The following is a 22220-nucleotide window of genomic DNA, read 5'->3' on the forward strand; positions in this document are numbered from 1 at the left end:
CTCCACGTTTCATTTTGCTTAACCGATTCGTCCTGGTACGCGCGTTGGTTCCATGTTACGGACACTGCATACGCTGTGAATAGTATCTTCGCCGCCAACCTGCATACACGTCTCCAGCCAAGGAGAGGGGTAAAATGAAAATGGCTGTTGCTCCGTGAGAACGCTTCTGAGAAATTTAATTGTTGATATCTTCTCGTTTTCACACTCACTTGACGTTCAGGAGCTGCTCTCCGAATAACGAAGCTCTCGGAACTCTAGCTTCGCACTCAAAACACAAACTTTTGACGCCTTTGTGGTCGTTGTATTTCCGAACATGTCCGACAACAATACTTCAAGTGCAGCCCCTGCTGCCAGCACCAACCTGACCACAGTCAACGGCCCGATTCACATCGCTCCTCAAGATGTACAGTAGAAGACACATTACCTCGTTTAGTTATCAATCATTGACACAGAGAAGGCCTCTGATGACAGCGCGTCGGATCTCGGGGAGGTAAGTCGGAGTCAATGTGCTCAATTTGTCCACAGACGTTGTCCTCTAGCTAATGGGTCAAGCTCAGAGCATCGCCTCGTCGAGCACCAGTGTCACATCCTCCATTCTCGGTTATCGGCTGGAAAATGGCCGGACGTACCATAAATACAAAGACGGCCGTGAGCTTTGAACCAATGACACAGCGTATTTCAGAGCATACCTAACGCAGTGGGTGCAGAATACCACATTCCGAACGATGCATTGGAATCTGACAGACTTGGTAAGTCTTCCCGTTGGGACTCTTCCATCATAAACTTGCATGGGACTACACACACTGATATGTGGGTCAGACTTGCAGCACAACCTCTTCCTCCTGACCCTAGGCAATAAGTTGGGTCTTGCCCCGCCTAACAGCCCTGATTCAAAAGCGAAGAGGGTTCTTGATGTCGGCACTGGCACTGGAATCTGGGCAATAGAGTTTGGAGAGGAGCACCCTGAAGCTGAGGTATCTGCAGTTTCGTTGCGTTTCACGGTGCAATGCTGACAGTGAAAACAGGTCCTCGGCATCGACCTTTCTCCATCTATGCCAGAGTTGTGAGTTTTGCGCGAACCCAATCACCACCCAAATTCTTTTTGCATACAATTCCAGGGCTCTAACAGTTCAAAGCATCCCTCCCAATGTCAAGTTTGAGATTGATGACCTAGAGGAACCATGGGTATACTCGCAGCCGTTCGATTACATCCACACCCGGACAATGAACTCTTCAATCACTGATTGGAAGGTCTACTTGAAGAAATGTTTTGAGTAAGATTGCATTATTGATGAGCATACCCCTGCGTCTCATCTATAGTCGTTGACTCATGATTTCAGCAACCTTGAAGACGGTGGTTTCCTCGAGCTGCAAGAGTACGATGTGTTCGTCAAGTCCGACGACGGTACACTCAAGCCAGACCACGCTGTCTCCAAATGTGTCGATCTGATCTATGATGCATCCATCAAATTTGGACGGCCCTATCAGCATATCGCCCCTCTCGCAGAGATGATGAAAGAGGTCGGGTTCGTTGATGTGGCGATACACAGCGACAAATGGCCGTCAAACCCATGGGCTAGGGACCCCAAGTATAAAGAACTTGGGTTATGGAACCACGAGAATATGTCTACCGGTGTTGAGGGTTTCACGATGGCCGCTTTTACTCGGATTCACAACTGGACGAAGGAAGAGGTACAGGCCTTCTTGATTGACGTCCGGAAGGATTTGAGAGACAGATCTATTCATGGTTACTGGACAGTGTAAGTAAGAGACTATCCTTCAACTTGGGACCAGCTAACATCCACTGCCAGTTATAACATCCATGGAAGAAAGCCAGGGATGGAGGGGACCGAAGGAAGACAATATTGAGGCCATGTACACTCTGCCAAACGATAATGGCATCCCACTCACTGTAGATGTCTTGCTTGGCTATGATGGCACTCAAGAATGGAAATCGACTGGAATTTTTGATTGTTATGTTCATCCGGTCAAGAAACTATGGTCTCATACATCGGGGTATTCCTATCGGTCATCGAACGATGCTGCATCGTAAATGGGTCACAGTGCCCTCACCTTCAAGGTGTCGAGAAACCAAAGTCGAGCTTGACCATTGTCAAGGGGAGTAAAGGCTATTGCGCACCAAGACTTCTGTACCCCGGTATCTTTGAGAGCCATGGTACTGAGCCTCGAGATATCAAGGTAGTTGGAACCGCTTTGAGCTGTCATGTTTGGCAGCAAGCTTCACCGTAAACTCAAAATATCCCGGTCGGAGATGAATCCAGAAAAACGCATATATATACTCTCATACTCCCCAAAGACAGAAAATCTTGCAACCGGTTCTCATAATCCTGCCGACAAGAAACATAAATCTTTCTGGTCTGTGACCGATCAATGCAACACCACCAATTGCAACGCCGTACACCCGATAATCGTGTCACCAGGCTTGACCCTATCAACTCTACCTAGTAACAAGAACAATCAGATACAACGAGAACGTCAACATGTTCAATCCGGACATCCCACAAGACTTCTACGGAGCGATCCACATTCCCCAAATCACCGTCAACAAAGTCATGGCCGTTGACGAGATCTTCAAAAACACCACGGAGGTTGACTTTGTCACGGACATGGCATACTTGCTCATGATTGCAGGCATTTTCTTACTCTTTGCCTTCTACCTAATCACAGCGTTCTTGGTCTCTGTCGACACCGAGGACGCTGGACAACAATACTCAACTAGAGGTCGCCGAAGAAGATTGAGCGACCCAGAGAACCCAACAGAGCCGTTGCCTCTGTATACGCCAGAAGATCCCACGGCGAGGAGACTTCTGGAACTTGATGCGGAAGCCCCACCTCCTGCTTACTATACAATCGTCATTCCTGCTCCGCTATGTGAGGACGACGAGGATTTCCGCGACATTTCCACGGATTCATTTTCGGATGGAACAAATACTAGCGATGCGTCGTACATGGTCTGACGGAGACTGCATCTCCTTACAACCGGGCAGACCAGGCGATGATGCAATAGCCTATCCGGCAGCGACGCAAGCCAAGGACTATGATACGCTGTCTACTAGGTCAAGATCAACGATACGGATTACGCATACAGGACATGTATGAGAAATGACATGAAGGCTAAAGGAGGCCGAGCCTCGAGGTTCTGGTGTTCGTCTTCAGTGGGCGTGTCAAGCAAGCACATACGCCGAAGTGGGAGTCAGCCGGCTGGAGACGGCTCATTTGGCAGACACCACCATTATAGACAGATAGAAAGGCTGGACGGATATCCAGCTTGCACCCAAATTCAACCAACGTATGCACATCCGACGTTCGCACTCCTGTTCTTTTAATGGTGGTAATGCATGTTTTGATGTTAGTCAGAGGCGTGGCCTTTATGCTCCAAATAGAGAGTATATCTATCTCTCCGAAGCTTTATAGAAACAAACATGCCGCCGCAAAAAGGAATCGATATCTATCGGTTCAGAAATCAAGGCAGAAAGAAAGAAGCTTCAAAACAAGACAATTAATCCATTCAAAATACAAAAGAGAAAATGAATAGGGCTCAATCGGGATTCGAACCCGAGACCTCGCCCAATTTCACGCTGAGCGCAAGGATTGGATAACCCGAAGGGCGAATCATACCACTAGACCATTGAGCCAGGCAATCCCTGCGGGATCGAATGAGTGGATTCGGAATGTCGATCCCAGCTCAGAAAACCTTATATATACCCCTATCTTGTGAACCCAAGTAGTATCATGCAGCCCTAGTCTCAAACTGTAAGATGATGACAAGTCCGAAGCAGTATGTCCAGTTCCGCTCATCTTGCGTGATGTGGTGATGACTCTCATAGAATAAGACGCTAAAATTAGAAATGATTTTGCATCTCTGCGCTGGTACTCTGACGGCCTCGTGGACATTTTCACTGCAAACCAGCCAACCTTCTGAACCCAACATTCTCAACGATCCTTAGTCCACCATTCAGTGTGATGATCCCCTTTCCCCCAGCCGCGAGCCCGTCATCGACCTTACCCATCGCCATCTCTGTCATGAACTGGCCCAAGATATCCGTCGGGCTGACAAAGGACGGCGCGAGTGTCCGCGTCACAGGGCCCAGGAGCGTGTTCATGGCGTTGTACAACGCGCCCGGGTTCGGCGCGTAGGCCTCGACAGCCGCGTGGCCGGCCTTATCTACGAAAGCAGGGCGGACAGACTCGGTGCGCAGGCGCGGGTTCGCGGCACGCATCTCGGAGAGAAGGGTCTCAGTCTCGCCTTTGACCCGGGCGAAGATGGCGCTGAAGCGGCCCGGCTTCTGCGTTGCGCCCTCGCCTGAGACGTAGATGAAGCGGAAGGGCTCGTTTTCGGGCGGCAGGCTGGCAAAGGCTTTTGCCGCTTCCAAGGTATAGTCCTTTGTGATTTTGACGTATTCCCTGGGTTTTCGTGTGAGCACTTTTTGGCAGGATCGTGGATGGGATGGGGTGGTTGTGGACGTGCTTACTCTTTGCTGACCTTGTTCTGGCTGATACCAAGGGCCCAGACAGCACCGTTCGCGCCCTTGAGCTTGTCGAGCACTTCCGCATCGTACTTTCCAAAGTCCTTGTGGATGATGACATTGATGCGGGGATCTTTGGCATTCTCGGCCATAGGGATTGGCTTCCGGCTAAGTACAGAGATCTTTGTGACGTCCTTCATCTTGATCATGGCATCAAGAACGCCTGAGCCGACGAGGCCTGTGGCTCCAGTGAGGATGAGATGCATCGTAGCAGTGTCGTTGATTATGTTGTCCTTTTGGGATGGAAAAAGAAGGCTTTGTTTCAATTATGATACTGTCTTGTTACATGAAAGTGTCAAGAAATGAATCTAATGATACCAGATTTATCTCAGTCAAGTCAGCAGCGACTTGGCCGTCTTTTCAATCGCAGTCATTCATAACGGAGCGGGCGACGCGGCCGCGCCATGCGGACAACGAACCCACCCTTGCGCCGATTCAGAGTAAGCAGCTGGCAGGAGGAGCGCCGGAGTTAGCACTATCGCCACCTCAAAGGGCCTGTACTGCGGGCATCGCCGTCTCTGGATCGAGGCAGTAAGACTCAAAAGGACCGGCTCCGAGACTCGTGGACCGTTGACGGGGCTTCCGTCTGCCTAAGGGGAGGTTATTGCACAACGCAGCTTGTTCCACTCAGCCACATTCAAGTCCTTGCCAGCCTGGAGAAGGTATGGTCTTCATCTGACCATCAGGTTTCAAGTAAGTAAACTTCAAGTCAGCTAAAGTGGTTTGCTGTGTAAAGACAACCATCCACTGCCCAGGGCCCAGGCTGCAGCGTGCTATCGCAATGACATACGGCTGGGGAAACATTGCAGGAGAAGTCCCGCCCGCTATTAAACCCGCCAAACGCCGAGATTGCTGAATCTCCGCAGCGGAATTCTCACCCACAGCCACAATGAAGTTCTGTGCCGCAGGGTTTTCAACTTTTACAGTGGAATTTGGTGGTCTTCCGCTTGGTTGAGCCCAGGTCGAACCATGACAAGGCGAGGGCTGGTCAGAGGCTTTTCAAGAGTCCCTGGTCTATAACATCTCGTGTTTCTGATCTCTCTCTCTCCCTCTCCTTTCGTATACCTCTTCTTCCGCTCATAATACTCGGTGCTATCAGGACCGTCGCCCCTGTCCCTCTTCCGAGACTCCTCCTGCATCGCCGTCCTTCTAATTCGATTATGCTGATTCTTCTTGGCATTACACATACGGTTTCCTTGCTTCAACTAGCGGGTCACAAGGCATTGACACGCACCTTGAGGTTCATGCATCTCGTCTCCCACCGCTCTCCAAAGGTCTCATACGCTTCCCAGCCGCGAGTGGCATCGACAGACCATAAGGGCTTGAGTGCGAGGCCACTCTGAGCTTGCACAGCAGAACGCTGGCGCGTATAAAGCTGATGGAGTGCTTTGGGGTTCGGCGAGGATGTGATCCGGTTTCTTTCTCGCCTCAGCGCTTTTCTGTAGGGCTTTCTCCTTCTGGGCATTGTCAGAGGTGACCAAGATAGCTGTGGCTAGCTGGCTACTGTGCGACATAGGCGATCTGTCTTTCCGAGTTCGATGGCCACATTCGATCATTTTCACAACCTACGGTCTTATAGCGATCATGTTCAGTGTATGCTTTGTCCAGCGGTGGTGAATTGTTCCGTGTTTCGAATGACGCCTTCGAGCGTGGTAGGTCTTGTCTTGACGATTTGTCTCGCAAGCAAGCCATTCTGGTGGTTTCAATTATCACCAAAAATTCTCTGGCCGAAAGCCCACTTATAGACTCGGACACTGGCTGCGCAGGGTATTTTTGAAGGCTTGTCGAAGAAGCCGTGCACTCATCTGCGTCTCTCAATGCCATGCCACGAAACCAATCCGCACATCGGATAGCCAATTGAGTTCTCTCAGCCCAGTCGGGTTCGTTGCGCAGAAGCATCACGTAGAACACCTTCGGCGGCATAGCAGCGCTTTTATCCACGAACCATTACTTCAAATCTCAACGACATGATAGGTGATAAGGGGACGTTCTTGGTCTGAACGAATGCATTAGCATTAGCCGATGCCTAGGGCAAATGAGGTAAATGGCTTGCTACCTTTCTTGCTTTGATCTCAATGTTATCATTACTGGCCGACAAATGTCTAGTCGAAAATCTAAAAGGGTTGGCACGAACATGCAGTTTCAATTCCAATCTGTATTTTAAAAGGCTGAAGATTCTATTGATGAGAAACTACATGTTCCTTCTGCTGCCCGGCTTCTCATATACTACCTTGGAGAGGAGCAACTTTACACAGAGATTTTCGAAATTACAGATACAGATGAATCCACCCTTGTGAGACGGGCGGTGGCTTCAATGGCGGCTTCAATAAGCTTTTGATGGCTCTGCCAAGATTGATGTGAGCGATGCATCTCATTCACTGTGAGAACATCTCCGGCATGGCGTTGAAGTTCATAATGGAACTGAACCCGAACCCATTATTGTCCTAAGTCAAGTTAGAACAAAGATCCATCCAAACAATTTCGGGCCTGCGGGAAAAAACACCTACCATGGATCCCCAATCCCAGTCTCCGAGCATGTCGACACCGGCTTCAAAATCCATATCCAAATCGTGGACATCGGGCATACTCACCCCCTCCTCAAGCAAATCGCCTCCGGCCAAGTCCTTGAGCAGATCATAGCACTCCTTGACCCGCTCCCTACACGCATCCTCAAAGAACTCCTCAATCTTGTCGTCGCTAACTCCCTGCTCCAACCCATGAATATGAGCAATGAGCAACACGCTCAGCGCGTGGCCCTTGATGTTCGTCTCCCCGGATAGGATCCGATCCCGCGACCAGTCGTAGGCGGCGCTGAGGATGCTGCGCAACTGGTCCTCGGCGCCGCTGTAGATCACGGAGTACCCGTTCCTGGCCTCCTCCTCCTTGGTGTTGATGAGCTCGAGCCCCAGCGTCATGATGCCCTGGAAGGGGATAGACCGGTAGAACCCGGCGCCGTTGATCGTCAGGCGGTGGAAGTCCACCTCGGAAGGGGTTGCGGGCTTCACCGTGGCGCCGGTGCCGGACTTATCGGGACTGAGGAAGGCTACCTCGCATAGCCGCAGCGCCGTGTCGACGACCATCTTGCGAGAGAAGTAGTAGACCGGATTTCTCTGCGCCAGCGGGGCGATTTGGTGATGGAGGGCGAAGAAGAGTCGGTAATTCAGGAACTGGACGTACCGAAGCTGGAAAGAGGTCACCGCCGGGTGCGCCTTGAGCTGCTGCATCATCTTCTGGAGTGATTTGCTGAGTTCATTGCTATGCCGTAGAGTCTCTTCGTAGACTGTGTCTGAACGAAACTCGTTGACGCGCTTTGTCACGGCAAGCCGTGTTGCAAATGTCTCGAACACTGCTAGTGGGACCGTCATCTGCGTATGTGTACCCGGATCTCTGGGCACGGGAAAGGTTGAGTCGCCGTCTTCGACGAGTTGCTCGTCGTCAAGATTCGCAGGTATTTCCGTGTCGAAATCGTCCATTGAGATGAGAGGCGGACCGCCAGAGTCAATACTCGTTTGCAGGGTTATCTCCAAGATCGTGACCCATAGCCTCCGACGCATTTCAGCGCGGTATGGAGACATTTTGATGATCGACTTGGGGTCGCGGTGTAGTCCCATGTACATGGCCGTTCTAATGAGGGCGCCTGCGCTGATCCAAGTGAGATCACAGCCGATATTGGCCGTTTGTCGTAGGTAATGCATCAAGCAGCGGATCTGCAGCCCGGAGATGGTCATCTTGGACTTCTCACACGGCGTAATGAGCCAGAACATGGCCTCCCAGAACCACTGGATGGCCAAGTATCGGAGGGTGAAGCGTTCGTCGTGCATGGTGGCGCCGATGCCCATGCACAGCTGCATGGTGATGATGAAGGAGTCGGTCGCCTCGGAAGGGTTCTCCCAGTACTTCTCGTAGTCCGCCTTGAAGGTCGGGACGTGGATGATGCGGTGGATGGACTCAAAGGTTCGGATGTAGTTGTTGATGAGGGCATCAGCTAGTTCTCTGGAGGGCATACTCTTGCCGGTTGAAATGGAGCTGAATGAGGGGGTCCGGCGGGCTTTGATTATGCGTCCCAGCTTTTTGCACTTTTCTAGGTCGATGTAGAGCTCAGATGATCGACGATTCTCAAACTTTCTTGCAAAGTTGACGAGGCGATACAACTAGAATTCATGTCCGTGTCAACTATGCCATTTCATGTGGCAACGGTAGTGCTTGGCTTGATATGCTGGATGATAATCCGGCACCAAGACTGAAAGAGAGTCGGAGGGAGAAGGAGAGGCAGATGGGAGGATAGTAAAAAGAAAGGTAGTTACGTCAAGACAGAGAATGGTATATAGTATTTGATGAGACTGTGAAACAAAAGGAGGCTGCCACTCACCATATCGGCCGCGTTCATCCAGTGGCTCTGGCCAAAATAGCGAGTCTTGCTGACGCAACCCCGGCTGTATCTCAACCCCTCTCGGAAACCAGGAGCAGGCTGAGTTACATCTTCCTCTCGAGCTCCATATTTCACAGTCAGGTCTGACAACTGCTGCTCGAGCTGTTTCACTCGATCGACGAGAGAATTCACCGTCGACGAGGAGCCGGGGCAGCTTCCGGGAGTCGAGGCGGTCTCCGCTCTCACACTGACGGCCGCCGGAGGTCGCGTGGGGTTGACGGGCCGCCAGGGTCCAAAGTCTGCCGGCCCGGCGTGTTCCCCGGAGCTGGGGTCCGAAGTGAAGAGCGGGTGTCCATCGAGATTCCTGGCGTCGTGCGTGGCGGGAGATGCCTCCGACAGGGCCCTTGAAGTCGGAGCGATTGGCTCGGGGAACCCCAAACCAGACTCGTTGGGGTTGGTAGAACCGTGGACGGGATCCCTGAAGTTCTCTAGCCGTGTGTGGGCGGCAAGGGGTGTGCTTGAAGCGGCGGAAGAGGAAGTGGAAGTGACTGGGTGTCTCATGGTTCGCAGGGATTGAGACGCCGGGAGAATGGGGTCTGGCAGGCGGAGAGCCGTGTGAATGGTGCCCTCGGTACCTTCAGCGCCATGTTTGGGGCTCTTCCTGGGTGCCGGCTTTGTTTGCGAGGTGTATGTGCAGAGGGCGTGCTTGGAGCGGATGCAGGTGTTGCAGGGAAGGTTTCTATCGCAGCGGACTTTTCGACGGCGGCATTGTTCGCATGCCAGGGCAGGTCTTCTCCGCTTCTTCTGAGCCGACGGCTGGTCCGGGCTTCTCGACGCAACCATATTGGGTAGTGTTACAGGATCTGGCTGGAGAGTTGGGAAGGTGAGGATACGTGATCGTGGGATGGGGCTGGGCGAGCTGAAGGGATGCTCGGCTTTTTGAACTGAGTCCGAATTTCACTCCAGCAAATTGGTCCCAGTTTATCAAAAGCTGTTGCCTGGTCCGAGAATTGATAGTATTAAAGTCTTAATGGTAGCAAAATTCAGAAATATCATCAGATGAAGAGGTAAATCTGCGCTGTGAAAGGGGTCGAAGACGACGAACTCGATCATGAAGTGAGTAAGACGGAGCTTAACCCCGATATGTCGTCGGAATTCTTGCGTTTATGGGCCATTTCGCCCGCCATACGCCGAGCTTTAGAGCAGTCTGATTGGCTCCAGTCCCTGGTCTCAAAAACACCGAGCTGCATTTGAATTCGCCGACTTACACGATATTCCGAGGAGGATTCAAAGAAAAACACCGAGAGTGGCGCCTAATACATCCACGCAACTCTTGCACCCCAGCAATATCAGCATGGTTAAATGGAGCAACGGCACTATAAAAGCTGCAAAGACACCAGCTCATTCAGTTTGCAACGTGGTCGTTGACGAAAGACTGCATCCACTGCAGGATATGGTGGCACGTGTTTATGTCGCTGCTTCCGTCACTCTTTGATGCTGAGCATCTTGATTCCGAGCAGGCATAATCGAGGTAAATTTGGTACGATTTATTCCAACTCTCTGTGTCGTAGCGGAACAGGACATCTCCAAATCCAACTTCATTACAACCACGACCCCAAAGATCAAGGCAGAAGAAAGTTTTTTTTCTGTCTCTTGTCCATTGAGAATTCTCTATTAATTTTGGGATAGGTTGTGTCGACGACTTCGATCAGAGCGAAGAAGTTTGAGGTCCGATACTAATTAGAAAATCCAAGTCTTAGTTTATATACAGGTGTAAAGACAGCAATGCTCGATCGGCGTATGAAGGTAGACGTTGACTGCTGTAAGGAGTCATTCGAGAGTCTTATCCCAACTTCAGGAATGTGTTTTCCATTAGAACACCGATTTCTTCCTTCCTGTCCTTGTTTGAAAAGTCCACAATATTTCGTAGACAATGTTTAAAACATTCAAGAAAATTCGATCCATATCATGAGAAAAGAATTCCAGTCTTATCTATTTGCATGGATTCTTCTCTTCCCTATGCGAGAAGAATAGTATCCAAATGGGTAGCGGGATCATCATGAACGGATTAACGTGCATGATCACATTGCTAAAATAGTAGTATCGACGATTGAATGGGGTTGACAAGTCGATTCAAGGAGTTGGGGAATCTGGATCATCTATATCCTCCCACGACTCTCGATCCGACCCTTCAATTTCAACCCGTAGAGGCCTATATCGGAGCCACGCCACCAAATTTGACGAATTCTTGTAGGGAGTGGGTAACGGAAAGAAGTCAGGGCAGTGTTATCAAAGCACCAGATCAGCATGTGATCGTGCCTTGTTGTGTGCTGTCTGCTTCTGACTCTGTCTGTCAATTGCTTCTGGCCAACCCATGCTGCCACCCTGGCACGCCTGAGTGGTTGGATCGATGCTTTCATCTAATATTGGACCGATTGGAGTTAGCGTACCAAAAGCCACGTTCCTGGTGGTCTGGCAGACTGGCACGGTGCGCGCGCACATACGCTTAGGTGGAACAAATGAAAGGGACACGTCGGGACGGTTTCAGCTTCAACGGTAACTGCTTGGATTTCTAGGTAAAATGGGAATAGGAGACCAAATGTACAAGACAGAAACCTCTCCCGCACCCGAGATGCAGCATTAGTTCAGGAGATCATTGTACACGGGAAGTAGGTTGTGGTGGGGTTCGTTCCTCGTTCGCCGCCGAGCAGATGGTGTATGCTTCGGCCCGTCTTTCTCTGCCCTCCGCTTTCTCCCTTTGGCAAAAGCCACAGGTCATATCCATTGGCCTGAATGTCTATAATTCTCACGCCGGATACGCCTTCGAAACTGCGTCATGCCTCTTTTGCCTCCACACGCGCAACGACAACAACATCATCAGCAAGTATTGCTTACAGAAGGAGCTCGAGGGGGTTCTCGAGGACCTTCTTGAGCTCCCTAAGGAACTCGGCACCAATGGCACCGTCAACGACCTTGTGGTCGAAGCTGCCGGTGATGGTGATCTGGTCATCGAACTCGACGCCGGTGGTGCCGTCCTCAGACAGAGCGGGGACAGCGACCTTCTTGGTGGTGCCGATGGCGAGGATAGTAGACTGAGGGGGGTTGATAACGGCGGTGAAGTTGTCGACGGCGTCGTTCATGCCCATGTTGGAGATGGAGATGGAGCCGCCCTGGTACTGCTCGGGCTTGAGCTTACCATCGCGGGCGAGCTTGGCGAGCTTCTTGACCTCGGTGGAGATACCCTCGAGACCACGAGCCTCAACACCGGTGACAATGGGGGTGATCAGGCCAGTGGGGGTGGAGACGGCGACGGAGACGTCGACGGTGTTGTGCTGGCGGATGACCTCGCCGCGCCAGCTGGAGTTGGCCTGGGGAACCTTCTTGGAAGCGACACCAATGGCCTTGATGAGGAAGTCGTTGACGGACAGCTTGTACTTGCCGTCGGAGGAGGCGTTCAGGGCCTGGCGAAGCTTGAGGAGCTTGCTGACGGAGATGCTGGAAGAGACGTAGAAGTGGGGGTTGTTCTGAGTGGACTCCTGGAGGCGGGAGGCAATGGTCTTGCGCATACCGCTGATGGGGATGTCCTCGTAGGAAGCGCCGGGGGCAGCGACGACCGGGGAAGAGACAGCCTTCTTGACATCCTCCTCGGTGATCTTACCGCCCTTGCCGGATCCCTTGACGTCGCGGATGTTGATGCCCTTCTCCTTGGCGAGGCGAACAGCACCGAAGGACGCGTTGGCTTCACGGTCGAGAGCGCTCTCGAGCTTGCCGGCGGGCTTGTTGAAGTCATCGGAGGAGTTCTCGGGTTCGGGGGTAGGGGCAGGGGCGGACTCGGACTCCTGCTTGGGCTGCTCCTTGGGGGCGGGCTTGGCAGCCTCACCACCGGCGTCGGCAGCGGAGAAGCCCTCGAAGGCGCTAACATCGGTGCCCTCCTCGACGAGGACGGCGATGGGCTGCGAAGGGTGAGTCAGTTTGCGCGGACATGATGGCGGTGGTGGTAGCGGCGGTGATGATGAGGATGATGGTGAAATGCGCCGGCGGACTCGACGAGGGGAATTGGACATACGTTACCGACGGGGATGTCCTTCTCACCGGACTCCTTGAGGAGCTTGGCGATAACACCCTCCTCCTGGAACTCAAAATCCATCTGGGCCTTGTCCGTCTCGATCTCGACCAGGACATCACCGGGTGCAATGCTGTCACCGGCCTTCTTCTGCCAAGATCCGATATTTCCCGCTGTCATAGTGGGCGACAGGGCGGGCATCTTGATGATGGTGTGCGGGGGGTAGGAAGCGTAACATCTCAGGATCTGGGACGAGAGGTTGCTGCGGAGGAGGGCATTCGGACGAACAGTCCGTCTCAGGACCGTGGAGATCATGGTCAATAAATAGCTCTCGCAGGCGGCGCGAAAGCAGGGAGATATTTGGCGATGGGAAACGGGACCGGGATCGGGGGGGGAGCGGCTCAAGAGGATGATCCTTTTAGACGAAGAGGACCGTCGACGTCGAACAATTGAAGCCTACGGGCAATTGAATGACGGATTGCACAAGACGAGGAGAAGGGGGGGAGGGAGAAGTAGAAAGACGACGCGGGATTATTCTGGGACGGCGAAGGTTGATGCTCGAGATTGTCGGACGGGAATCTTTCCTTGGGGCTGGAGTTTTTTGCGTTGAGCTCCGTCGCTGGATGGAGCTTGGGGTGCTAGTCCGAATCGGGCGCTAGCGCGTCCCTACAAAATACGCCGCAGGGAGGGACGGCCGTTAGGCGCACGTTGGCTCGCTGAGTGCACTGGGCGAGGCCTGGACAGCAGTCACGCAGTGCCCTGTAGGAGAGCCTGAGAGGGTACCTTACTCAGGTTTCGCCGATAATTGTGGCCGGTGCTTAACGCCAATGGCCAGTAGGGTCCGCAATCGCTTGGTCGCTGGGCGGTCTTGATTAAGACCGAGTGGCCTCAGGAACTTTTCGGACTTGAGCCGATGGAGTGGGAATAGCCCGGGAAAATAAGGGACCTCACCACGGACCGCCTGTCCAATGAGATCAGACAATGTTGAGAGAGGTGCGGGACTGCGGTGATTGTGCTCCATTCATTGGGCGATTGGCCGCAGTTAAACGCAGGCCCACACGTGACGACCGATAGCAGATAAGAGACGCGACGCTGGCACGTTACCACCTAAGGTACCCCCAAAAACAAAGACCCAAAAAAAAAAAAAAAAAAAGGCAAGGCCAAAAGAAGAACACGGATGCACTTGGCTTACCTCAGCTTCCTACCTTAGAAAACCTTGTCTCTGGTCTGTGCATCTCGAATTGCTGACATAAGGCAAGTAAAGACGAAGAGGTGGTCGCTCCCTGGCTCAGTCCGCCACGTAAACCAGATGGTCGAGTCCACCTAACATTAAATCGACCAGGGCCAGCTCGGATTACAGTGCCACCATCCGCATTCCACAGTGTTCGGTCCAAGCTTGCGAGTTCCCTCAACTTACGAGCAGCACTGCACCAACCGCTCACAGTGCAGCCATCAAGACGTGCACAGGAAGCAGGTAGCGGGAGGTGCCAGGTGTCTACGCCGTAGGTCTCCATCCCCCGAGCTAAGCGTGGGACAGAGCCAGGGGTCCCTCCATTCAAAGAAATTTGGACCGTCATTGCCATCTCCATCCTACCTGTGCTGTCCAATTCGCGAGGACCAGCAGACAACAGCATAGCGGTGCTGCTTCGTATTGCATTTCACAAGAAGCTGGGGCGACTCCATCACCAAACCTAGAAACCCGTCACCACCATTGACACCATCACCACCACGACTACAACAACCACTGACCCTAGCATAGCCCTCCCCAGCCACGACTCTTTGAATCGATGCTGCCGTCTCCGAAGACGCCGGATACACCACCGAACTAATATATATCAATCTGGGGCCCACCCCTTGCTTTGCCGTCCTCTCCACGTCGCCCTGCATATGCGCATGCGCCCCTCGATGCCCGGCCCAGCTTATTTACCTACCTTGCCTTCATCTCTGCTGCGAGACTTCTAGATCGACTTGTCGACTCTCTTTCGAAACCTCTCCTGACCACGAACCGTTCCTCGACTCGCGAATGGCACTTGGTGTCTCTAGTGCTCCCTCATGAGCTCCCTCAAATTCCTCGTCTCCTCTCTGGAGGCCATTGCGGCTTCCAAAGAGGCCCAGAGGAACAAGCAGCTCACCGAATCTCTCCAAAAGACGCTCACAGCGATCAAGGAGAGCGACCCGAATTTTCCGGACCCCGAAATAGTCTTCGCCCCGTTGCAGCTGGCAACACGCACAGGCAATGTCCAACTAATCACCGGCGCCCTCGATTGCATTGGAAAGCTCATATCGTACTCCTACTTCAGCCTGCCGAGCGCAGCAGACGGCCAGCAAGATGTTCCCGCCGACAGAGCCCCCCTCATCGAACGAGCCATCGACACTATTTGCGATTGCTTCCAGGGAGAGACGACCGGCGTCGAAGTCCAGCTACAGATTGTCAAGTCGCTCTTGGCTGCCGTGTTGAATGACAAGATTGTCGTCCACGGCGCCGGTCTCCTCAAGGCCGTCCGTCAAGTCTATAATGTCTTTCTCCTGTCGAGGAGCACTGCGAATCAACAGATGGCGCAAGGGACCCTCACGCAGATGGTCGGCACCGTCTTCGAACGCGTGAAGACGAGACTACACATGAAGGAAGCCCGGGTGAACCTCGAAAAGCTAAAGCACAGTTCGAGCAATGTGACCTTCGAGCAGGGCGATTCCATCAATGGCATCGCCATCATTGAGGACAAAGACGAAGAGGCCGACAGGGAAGACGAGGACAATTCCGTCGCGCTCCCTATTTCCGAAACAGAAAAGACCCCGACTGAAAGCGAGGAGAACGGCAATGGGAAGCTCACACTCAAGGACTTGGAGCACCGCAAAAGCTTCGACGATTCGCACTTGGGCGACGGCCCGACCATGGTCACGGAGATCAAGCCCGGAAGGAAAGCAGCACGATCCGTATCCGAGCAGTCCACTCCCGAATCATCTCTCGATGACAGTCCCGAAGCCCTGGATGCCGAAGACGAGGTGTACATCAAGGACGCCTACTTAGTCTTCCGATCCTTCTGCAACCTTTCCACCAAAGTGCTGCCGCCCGACCAGCTCTACGACTTCCGCGGCCAGCCCATGCGCTCGAAACTCATCTCCCTCCACCTTATTCACACCCTCCTCAACAACAACGTCGCCGTCTTCACTTCTCCTCTGTGTACCATTACGAACTCCAAGAGCAACGAGCCCACGACTTTTCTTCAAGCGGTCAAGTTCTATTTGTGTCTTAGCATAACGCGCAACGGAGCCAGCTCCTTCGATCGCGTCTTTGATGTTTGCTGTGAGATTTTCTGGTTGATGCTCAAGTATTTGAGGGAGTCTTTCAAGGTGGGTTGCTGGATGTTCCACGTGGTTTTCGCCGCCTTGCTGACACTCCTCCAAGCTGGAAATCGCCGTGTTTCTCAACGAAATTTACCTCGCTCTGTTGGCGCGGCGGACAGCTCCCATCTCTCAAAAGGTGTATGTCGTCAACATCTTGAACAGATTTTGTGCGGACTCCAAGGCTCTGGTGGAGACTTATCTCAACTACGATTGCGAGCGCAGTGTAGACAACATTTTCCAGACCATCATTGAGGACTTGTCCAAGTTTTCAACAGCCTCAGTGCCGATGACGCCCGTTCAAGAACAGCAATACGAGGAACGAAGCGCCAAGAGTACTTCAGGAGGCGAATGGCAGTTAAGAGCCATCCTGCCACCGCCCCTCTCCGTTGCACAAATCACGCCTCACACCGAGCCTGAGAACGAAATCCCAAAGGAGTATGTCATGAAGCGGGTGGCTCTGGACGCCTTGGTGGATTCCTTGAGGTCACTGGTGAACTGGTCCGCCGCTGTGCGGCAAGACACCAACGGGGTGAGGCCGGATGGTGAAACCAGAACTTCCGAAGATGTACGTCCTTCGATCGACCCGAGCATGAGCGACTACCCATCTCGCTTTGAAACCCCTGCGCCCTCGACGCCCGTTATGGAGGACGATCCGGCGTCACTTGAAAAGGCCAAGGCGAGGAAGACGGCCATGAACAACGCCATCAAGCAGTTCAACTTCAAACCCAAGAGGGGCGTCAAGCTCCTGATTGAAAATGGGTTCATTCCCAGCGACAGCCCACAGGATGTAGCCAAGTTTTTGCTTACCGAGGAACGCCTTGATAAGGCGCAAATTGGTGAATACCTGGGAGACGGCGACCCCAAAAACATTGAGACCATGCACGCTTTTGTGGATGCCATGGACTTCACCAAGAAGAGATTTGTCGATGCACTGCGGACGTTTCTCCAGTCCTTCCGACTTCCTGGAGAGGCACAAAAGATCGATCGTTACATGTTGAAGTTTGCCGAGCGCTACGTGATGGGCAATCCAAATGCATTCGCCAACGCTGACACGGCCTACGTCCTCGCTTACTCTGTCATTATGCTCAACACCGACTTGCACAGCAGCAAAATCGCAAAGCGCATGAGCAAGGAAGAGTTTATCAAGAACAACCGCGGTATCAACGACAATGCTGATTTGCCGGATGAGTACTTGTTGGTCATCTACGATGAGATTGCGAGCAATGAGATCGTTCTCAAGAGTGAACGTGAGGCGGCGGCTGCGGCGGGCGCTGTGCCACCACCCTCGACTGGCATCGCCGCTGGCTTGGGCCAAGCTCTGTCAAACATGGGCCGAGATCTACAACGAGAAGCCTACCTGCAGCAATCGGAAGAGATCGCGTTACGATCAGAGCAGCTCTTCAAGACTCTATACAAGAACCAGAGACGAAACGCCCAACGGTCTGGTGTCAGGTTCATCCCCGCTACATCTTTTCAACACATTGGGCCCATGTTCGACGTCACATGGATGTCGTACTTCTCAGCCTTGTCCAGTCAGATGCAAAAGACGCATAACCTTGAGATCAACAAGTTATGCCTCGAGGGAATGAAGCTCGCAACCAAGATTGCATGCATCTTTGACCTGTCAACCCCACGGGAGGCCTTTGTTTCCGCCCTGAAGAACACCACCAACCTGAACAACCCGCAGGAGATGATGACCAAGAATGTGGAGGCCCTCAAGGTCATTCTCGAGCTTGGACAAACCGAGGGTAACGTTTTGAGATCATCGTGGAAGGATGTCCTCATGTGCATCAGCCAACTTGATCGCTTGCAGCTGATCACAGGTGGTGTGGACGAGAGTGTCGTTCCTGATGTGTCTAAAGCGCGTTTCATGCCCCCGCAGCGGGAAAACACCAGCGACTCCAGATCCTCTACCCAGTCCAAGAGGCGAGGTGGACGTCCTAGATCTGGAACCGGCCCGCAGGGCTTTTCCAACGAGATTGCACTAGAGAGTCGCTCGGACGAGGTGATCAAGGCAGTTGACAGGATATTCACTAATACGGGCAATCTGAACGGAGAGGCTATCGTCCACTTTGCAAAAGCCTTGACGGAAGTCAGCTGGGACGAGATCAAGGTATCCGGTTCCAATGACTCCCCGCGAACATACAGTCTGCAAAAGATTGTCGAGATTGCCTACTACAACATGACGCGTGTTCGATTTGAATGGAGTAATATTTGGGACGTGTTTGGGGACCATTTCAACCGGGTGGGCTGCCACAACAACATAACCATCGTCTTCTTCGCCCTAGACTCGCTTCGACAACTGTCAATGCGATTCATGGAGCTCGAGGAATTGGCTGGTTTCAAGTTTCAAAAAGACTTTCTCAAGCCATTCGAACATGTCTTGGCGAACTCCCAAAACATCGCTGTCAAGGACATGGTGTTGCGCTGCTTGATCCAAATGATCCAGGCAAGAGGCGACAACATCCGCTCAGGATGGAGGACAATGTTTGGTGTCTTCACGGTAGCTGCACGTGAGACAAACGAGAGCATCGTGAGTCTTGCGTACGAGAACGTGACCCAGGTCTACAAGACCAAGTTCGGCGTCGTCATCTCACAAGGTGCCTTCACCGACTTGATTGTCTGCTTGACCGAGTTCTCCAAGAACATGAAGTTCCAGAAGAAGAGTCTGCAGGCACTTGAGAGCTTGAAGTCAATCATTCCCCGTATGCTCAAGACACCGGAATGCCCACTGTCTCAAAGGGGTCAAAAAACCTCTGGCGAACACATGGCGTCAGCAGCGGATACACTGCAGAGATCACAGAATCGGACGTCTGTGGAGGAGGGATACTGGTTCCCGGTTCTGTTCGCCTTCCACGATGTACTGATGACGGGCGAGGACCTTGAGGTGCGATCAAACGCGCTGGAGTACTTCTTCGAGGCCCTGCTCAAATACGGCGGCGAGTTTCCACCAGACTTTTGGGACATTCTCTGGCGGCAGCAGCTTTACCCCATCTTCATGGTGCTGCGGTCGCGACCGGATCTCAACAATGCACTCAACCATGAGGAGCTGTCTGTCTGGCTGTCCACCACCATGATTCAAGCACTCCGGAACATGATCACATTGTTCACGCATTACTTTGACGCATTGGAGTACATGCTGGACCGCTTCTTAGAGCTTCTAGCCCTCTGTATCTGTCAAGAAAACGACACCATCTCCAGGATTGGCAGCAACTGTTTGCAGCAGCTCATCCTGAAGAACGTCACGAAGTTTACAGCAGAGCACTGGGCCAAGATTGTGGGGGCATTCTGCGAGCTATTTGCACGCACGACTGCTCATCAATTATTTTCTGCCACCACCATCAACTCAACAGCGTCTATTGACATGCCTCCAAATGGACTGGAGTTTTCGGGCCCCCTTAGTCCTACTGAAACGTCCCTGGAGGAAGATACTTTGAAAATCAACGGGAGGGAAACGAACGGGGGGGAAACGAACGGCGAGACGTCCGACGACAACTCGACTGACGCAAACCTCGGAAGCATCAACGAGGATGACCTGAAGACACCTACGGCTCCGGTCCCTCCGCAATCGCAACCCCCGTTGGAGGAGTTCAAGCCAACGTCGAACCTACAGCAGCAGCCTGTTGTTGTCACAGCGGCTCGTCGACGTTACTTCAACAGAATCATCTCCAGATGCGTGTTACAGTTGCTCATGATCGAGACTGTAAACGAGCTATTCAGTAACGACACCGTGTACAACCAAATCCCGACGTCGGAGCTCCTCCGCCTGATGGCACTGCTCAAGAGGTCGTACCTTTTCGCCAGAAAATTCAACGCGGACAAGGAGCTCCGCATGCGACTCTGGCGCGAGGGTTTCATGAAGCAAGCCCCCAACCTGCTCAAGCAAGAGAGCGGAGCGGCCGCTACCTACGTCGCCATTCTCTTCCGCATGTACGCAGACGATAGCCACGAGCGCACTGCGGCACGCGACGCCATTGAGCAGGCGCTGGTACCCCTGTGCAAGAGTATCATCAAGGACTTTGTTGGTCTTGAGGAGGACAGCCAACACCGCAACATTGTTGCTTGGCGACCCGTGGTAGTCGATGTCCTCGAGGGCTACGCGGCCTTCCCCGTGGACGCGTTCCAAAAGCACATTAAGGAATTCTACGTCATGGCGGTAGAGCTCCTCGGGAAGGACCTTACTTCGGATCTCAGGACGGCACTTTTGCTAGTGTTGAGACGCGTAGGCGAGGTCGGGCTCGGCATTGAGGGAATGACCAAGGTGGAGGTAGACCGAAGGAACAGCATCATCAGCAGTGCTACGGAAAACACAGTTGACGGGCCCGAGAGCGATGCCTCGGCCAGGATGAGACGCTGATACTCCTCGGAGCTTGGAAGGGAGGAAACATAAAACGGCAGAGCACGCACATGAGGATGGCGTAATGGATAGACTGTAGGAGGGGGGGAGGGAAATTCATTTCCATGTAAAATTACTTCGACCCGGCTCGGATCGCCGAGCAGGGGGTTTTTCGCAGTTCCGTGTCCATATTTGAGGTATTCTACTCACCGTCCCCCATCTTGGTGGGCCCGTGATCGACCAAGGTCGACTATTATTAACAGAGGCTGTTTTTTCACCTGTTTGCCGGTCATCATGTCCTTTTATGTTCCCCCAAACGCCTTTCTTGCCCCTGGCTACTAAAATTCAAGATGCGTAGCATGTGCCTCAAGCCAATACGTCTCTGATGAATGTCCTTAGTGACTCGGATTCCTCGGGCACGGTCCGATTCGGCAGACTACCAAGAGCATTCTTCAACAAATTATCGTCCCTAGTCGCCTGCTTCACCAGATCCTTCAAGATGCCCATTGTCCGGTGCGAGTGCTCCACCACGCGCATGACGCTGAGCAGCGTCTCGAAGAAGTCGATCAGGTTGAGGTGCATGAGGGTGTCGGTCTTGTCCACCATGTGCAGCGCGGCGAGCTGAAGGAGGCCGACCTCGGGGGAGCCCGTCAGCTCTGGGAACTGCGAGATGCCGACCTCGATAATGTTGAGGGATGCGAGGCGCGGGAGGAGGCGGAGGATGCGGCCTTGTGCGAGGGAGAGCTGGCGCTCTGAGAGGGTGACGCTTTCGCCGTCGGCGGTAGGGGACGGGTCCTGGCCCTTTGCGAGGGAGAGGACGAGGCCGAAGAGTTCTTTATCGTGGAAGATCCGTTGCCACATGCGGCCTTGGCCCGGCGCTCGGCGCCTGACGATCTCGGTGGCGGTCAGGGTGGGTAGGCTGCTCGGCGGGGGGAGCTCGCAATCTATGTCAAGGAGGTCGCCCAGGACGCGGGAGGCGCGCTCACCGACCTCGACTTGCGGGGCGGACAGCCAGCGGCGGAGGAGCTCTTCGACGACGCGGGGCATGAGGGAGAGGATTGCGGCGTCGGAGGGGGAGGCGGATGCCTTGGCTAGGATGGCGAGGGCGAGGAGGTTTGCGTGCGGGGAGGGGGAGCGGAGGGCTGTTATGAGAGAGGATTCGTCGGCTAGCTGGAGGGTCTGGGTGAAGGGAACGGGGGAGAGGAGTTTTATTGTGAGGGAGACGATTTGTTTCGGGTCGTGGGGGGTGGTTTTGAGGATTGTCGTGAGAAGGGGAAGGAGGCGTGGGAGGAGGGGGGGGATATTTGTTTCTGTGACGGAGTGTTAGCATTGGAATTGAATAAGAGCAGCGGTTGATCCAGGAAATGTCCACAGAGAAAGGGGAGGAAGACGGACCGTTGAGTTGAAGCTCTACATCATCGAGGAGTTTTGGCTCGAGGGGTGTTTCTGGCGAGGCGACGAGGTCGTCGAGGTGCTTCTCGAGCTCGGCGAGGCCGGATATGGGGACGGAGTTGGCGGACATTATGGGGATAATGGGTTCTGTCATCGGTAGAATGTCGT

General features: G+C 53.2%; 6 protein-coding genes across 6 annotated transcripts; 2 read left to right on the top strand and 4 right to left on the bottom strand.

The window, feature by feature from the left end:
* Positions 1-313: 313 nt before the first annotated feature.
* CORC01_12772 (uncharacterized protein) lies at positions 314-3267 on the top strand (the record flags this gene model as incomplete). The annotated part of the gene is made up of 10 exons (XM_022624390.1): positions 314-403; positions 458-490; positions 558-648; positions 708-749; positions 820-974; positions 1026-1063; positions 1137-1274; positions 1341-1760; positions 2483-2972; positions 3142-3267. 10 exons carry the CDS (start codon positions 314-316, stop codon positions 3265-3267), a joined length of 1623 nt encoding a protein of 540 aa, XP_022469094.1.
* Positions 3268-3917: 650 nt separating this feature from the next.
* On the bottom strand, positions 3918-4753 carry CORC01_12773 (nucleoside-diphosphate-sugar epimerase; the record flags this gene model as incomplete). Its single annotated transcript, XM_022624391.1, has 2 exons — positions 3918-4425; positions 4494-4753. 2 exons carry the CDS (start codon positions 4751-4753, stop codon positions 3918-3920), a joined length of 768 nt encoding a protein of 255 aa, XP_022469095.1.
* A 2169-nt stretch (positions 4754-6922) lies between these two features.
* CORC01_12774 (fungal specific transcription factor) lies at positions 6923-9759 on the bottom strand (the record flags this gene model as incomplete). Its single annotated transcript, XM_022624392.1, has 3 exons — positions 6923-6991; positions 7055-8698; positions 8917-9759. 3 exons carry the CDS (start codon positions 9757-9759, stop codon positions 6923-6925), a joined length of 2556 nt encoding a protein of 851 aa, XP_022469096.1.
* A 2048-nt stretch (positions 9760-11807) lies between these two features.
* On the bottom strand, positions 11808-13294 carry CORC01_12775 (dihydrolipoyllysine-residue acetyltransferase component- pyruvate dehydrogenase complex; the record flags this gene model as incomplete). Its single annotated transcript, XM_022624393.1, has 2 exons — positions 11808-12869; positions 12983-13294. 2 exons carry the CDS (start codon positions 13292-13294, stop codon positions 11808-11810), a joined length of 1374 nt encoding a protein of 457 aa, XP_022469097.1.
* A 1737-nt stretch (positions 13295-15031) lies between these two features.
* CORC01_12776 (Sec7 domain-containing protein) lies at positions 15032-20681 on the top strand (the record flags this gene model as incomplete). Its single annotated transcript, XM_022624394.1, has 2 exons — positions 15032-16330; positions 16386-20681. 2 exons carry the CDS (start codon positions 15032-15034, stop codon positions 20679-20681), a joined length of 5595 nt encoding a protein of 1864 aa, XP_022469098.1.
* Positions 20682-21026: 345 nt separating this feature from the next.
* On the bottom strand, positions 21027-22206 carry CORC01_12777 (uncharacterized protein; the record flags this gene model as incomplete). Its single annotated transcript, XM_022624395.1, has 2 exons — positions 21027-21970; positions 22056-22206. The coding sequence occupies 2 exons, from the start codon at positions 22204-22206 to the stop codon at positions 21027-21029; spliced, it is 1095 nt and encodes a 364-aa protein (XP_022469099.1).
* Between the last annotated feature and the right edge of the window lie 14 nt (positions 22207-22220).

The sequence above is a fragment of the Colletotrichum orchidophilum genome, assembly GCF_001831195.1.
Source record: "Colletotrichum orchidophilum strain IMI 309357 chromosome Unknown Scaffold_165.1, whole genome shotgun sequence".
In the NCBI taxonomy this organism is placed as follows: Eukaryota; Fungi; Ascomycota; class Sordariomycetes; order Glomerellales; family Glomerellaceae; genus Colletotrichum; species Colletotrichum orchidophilum.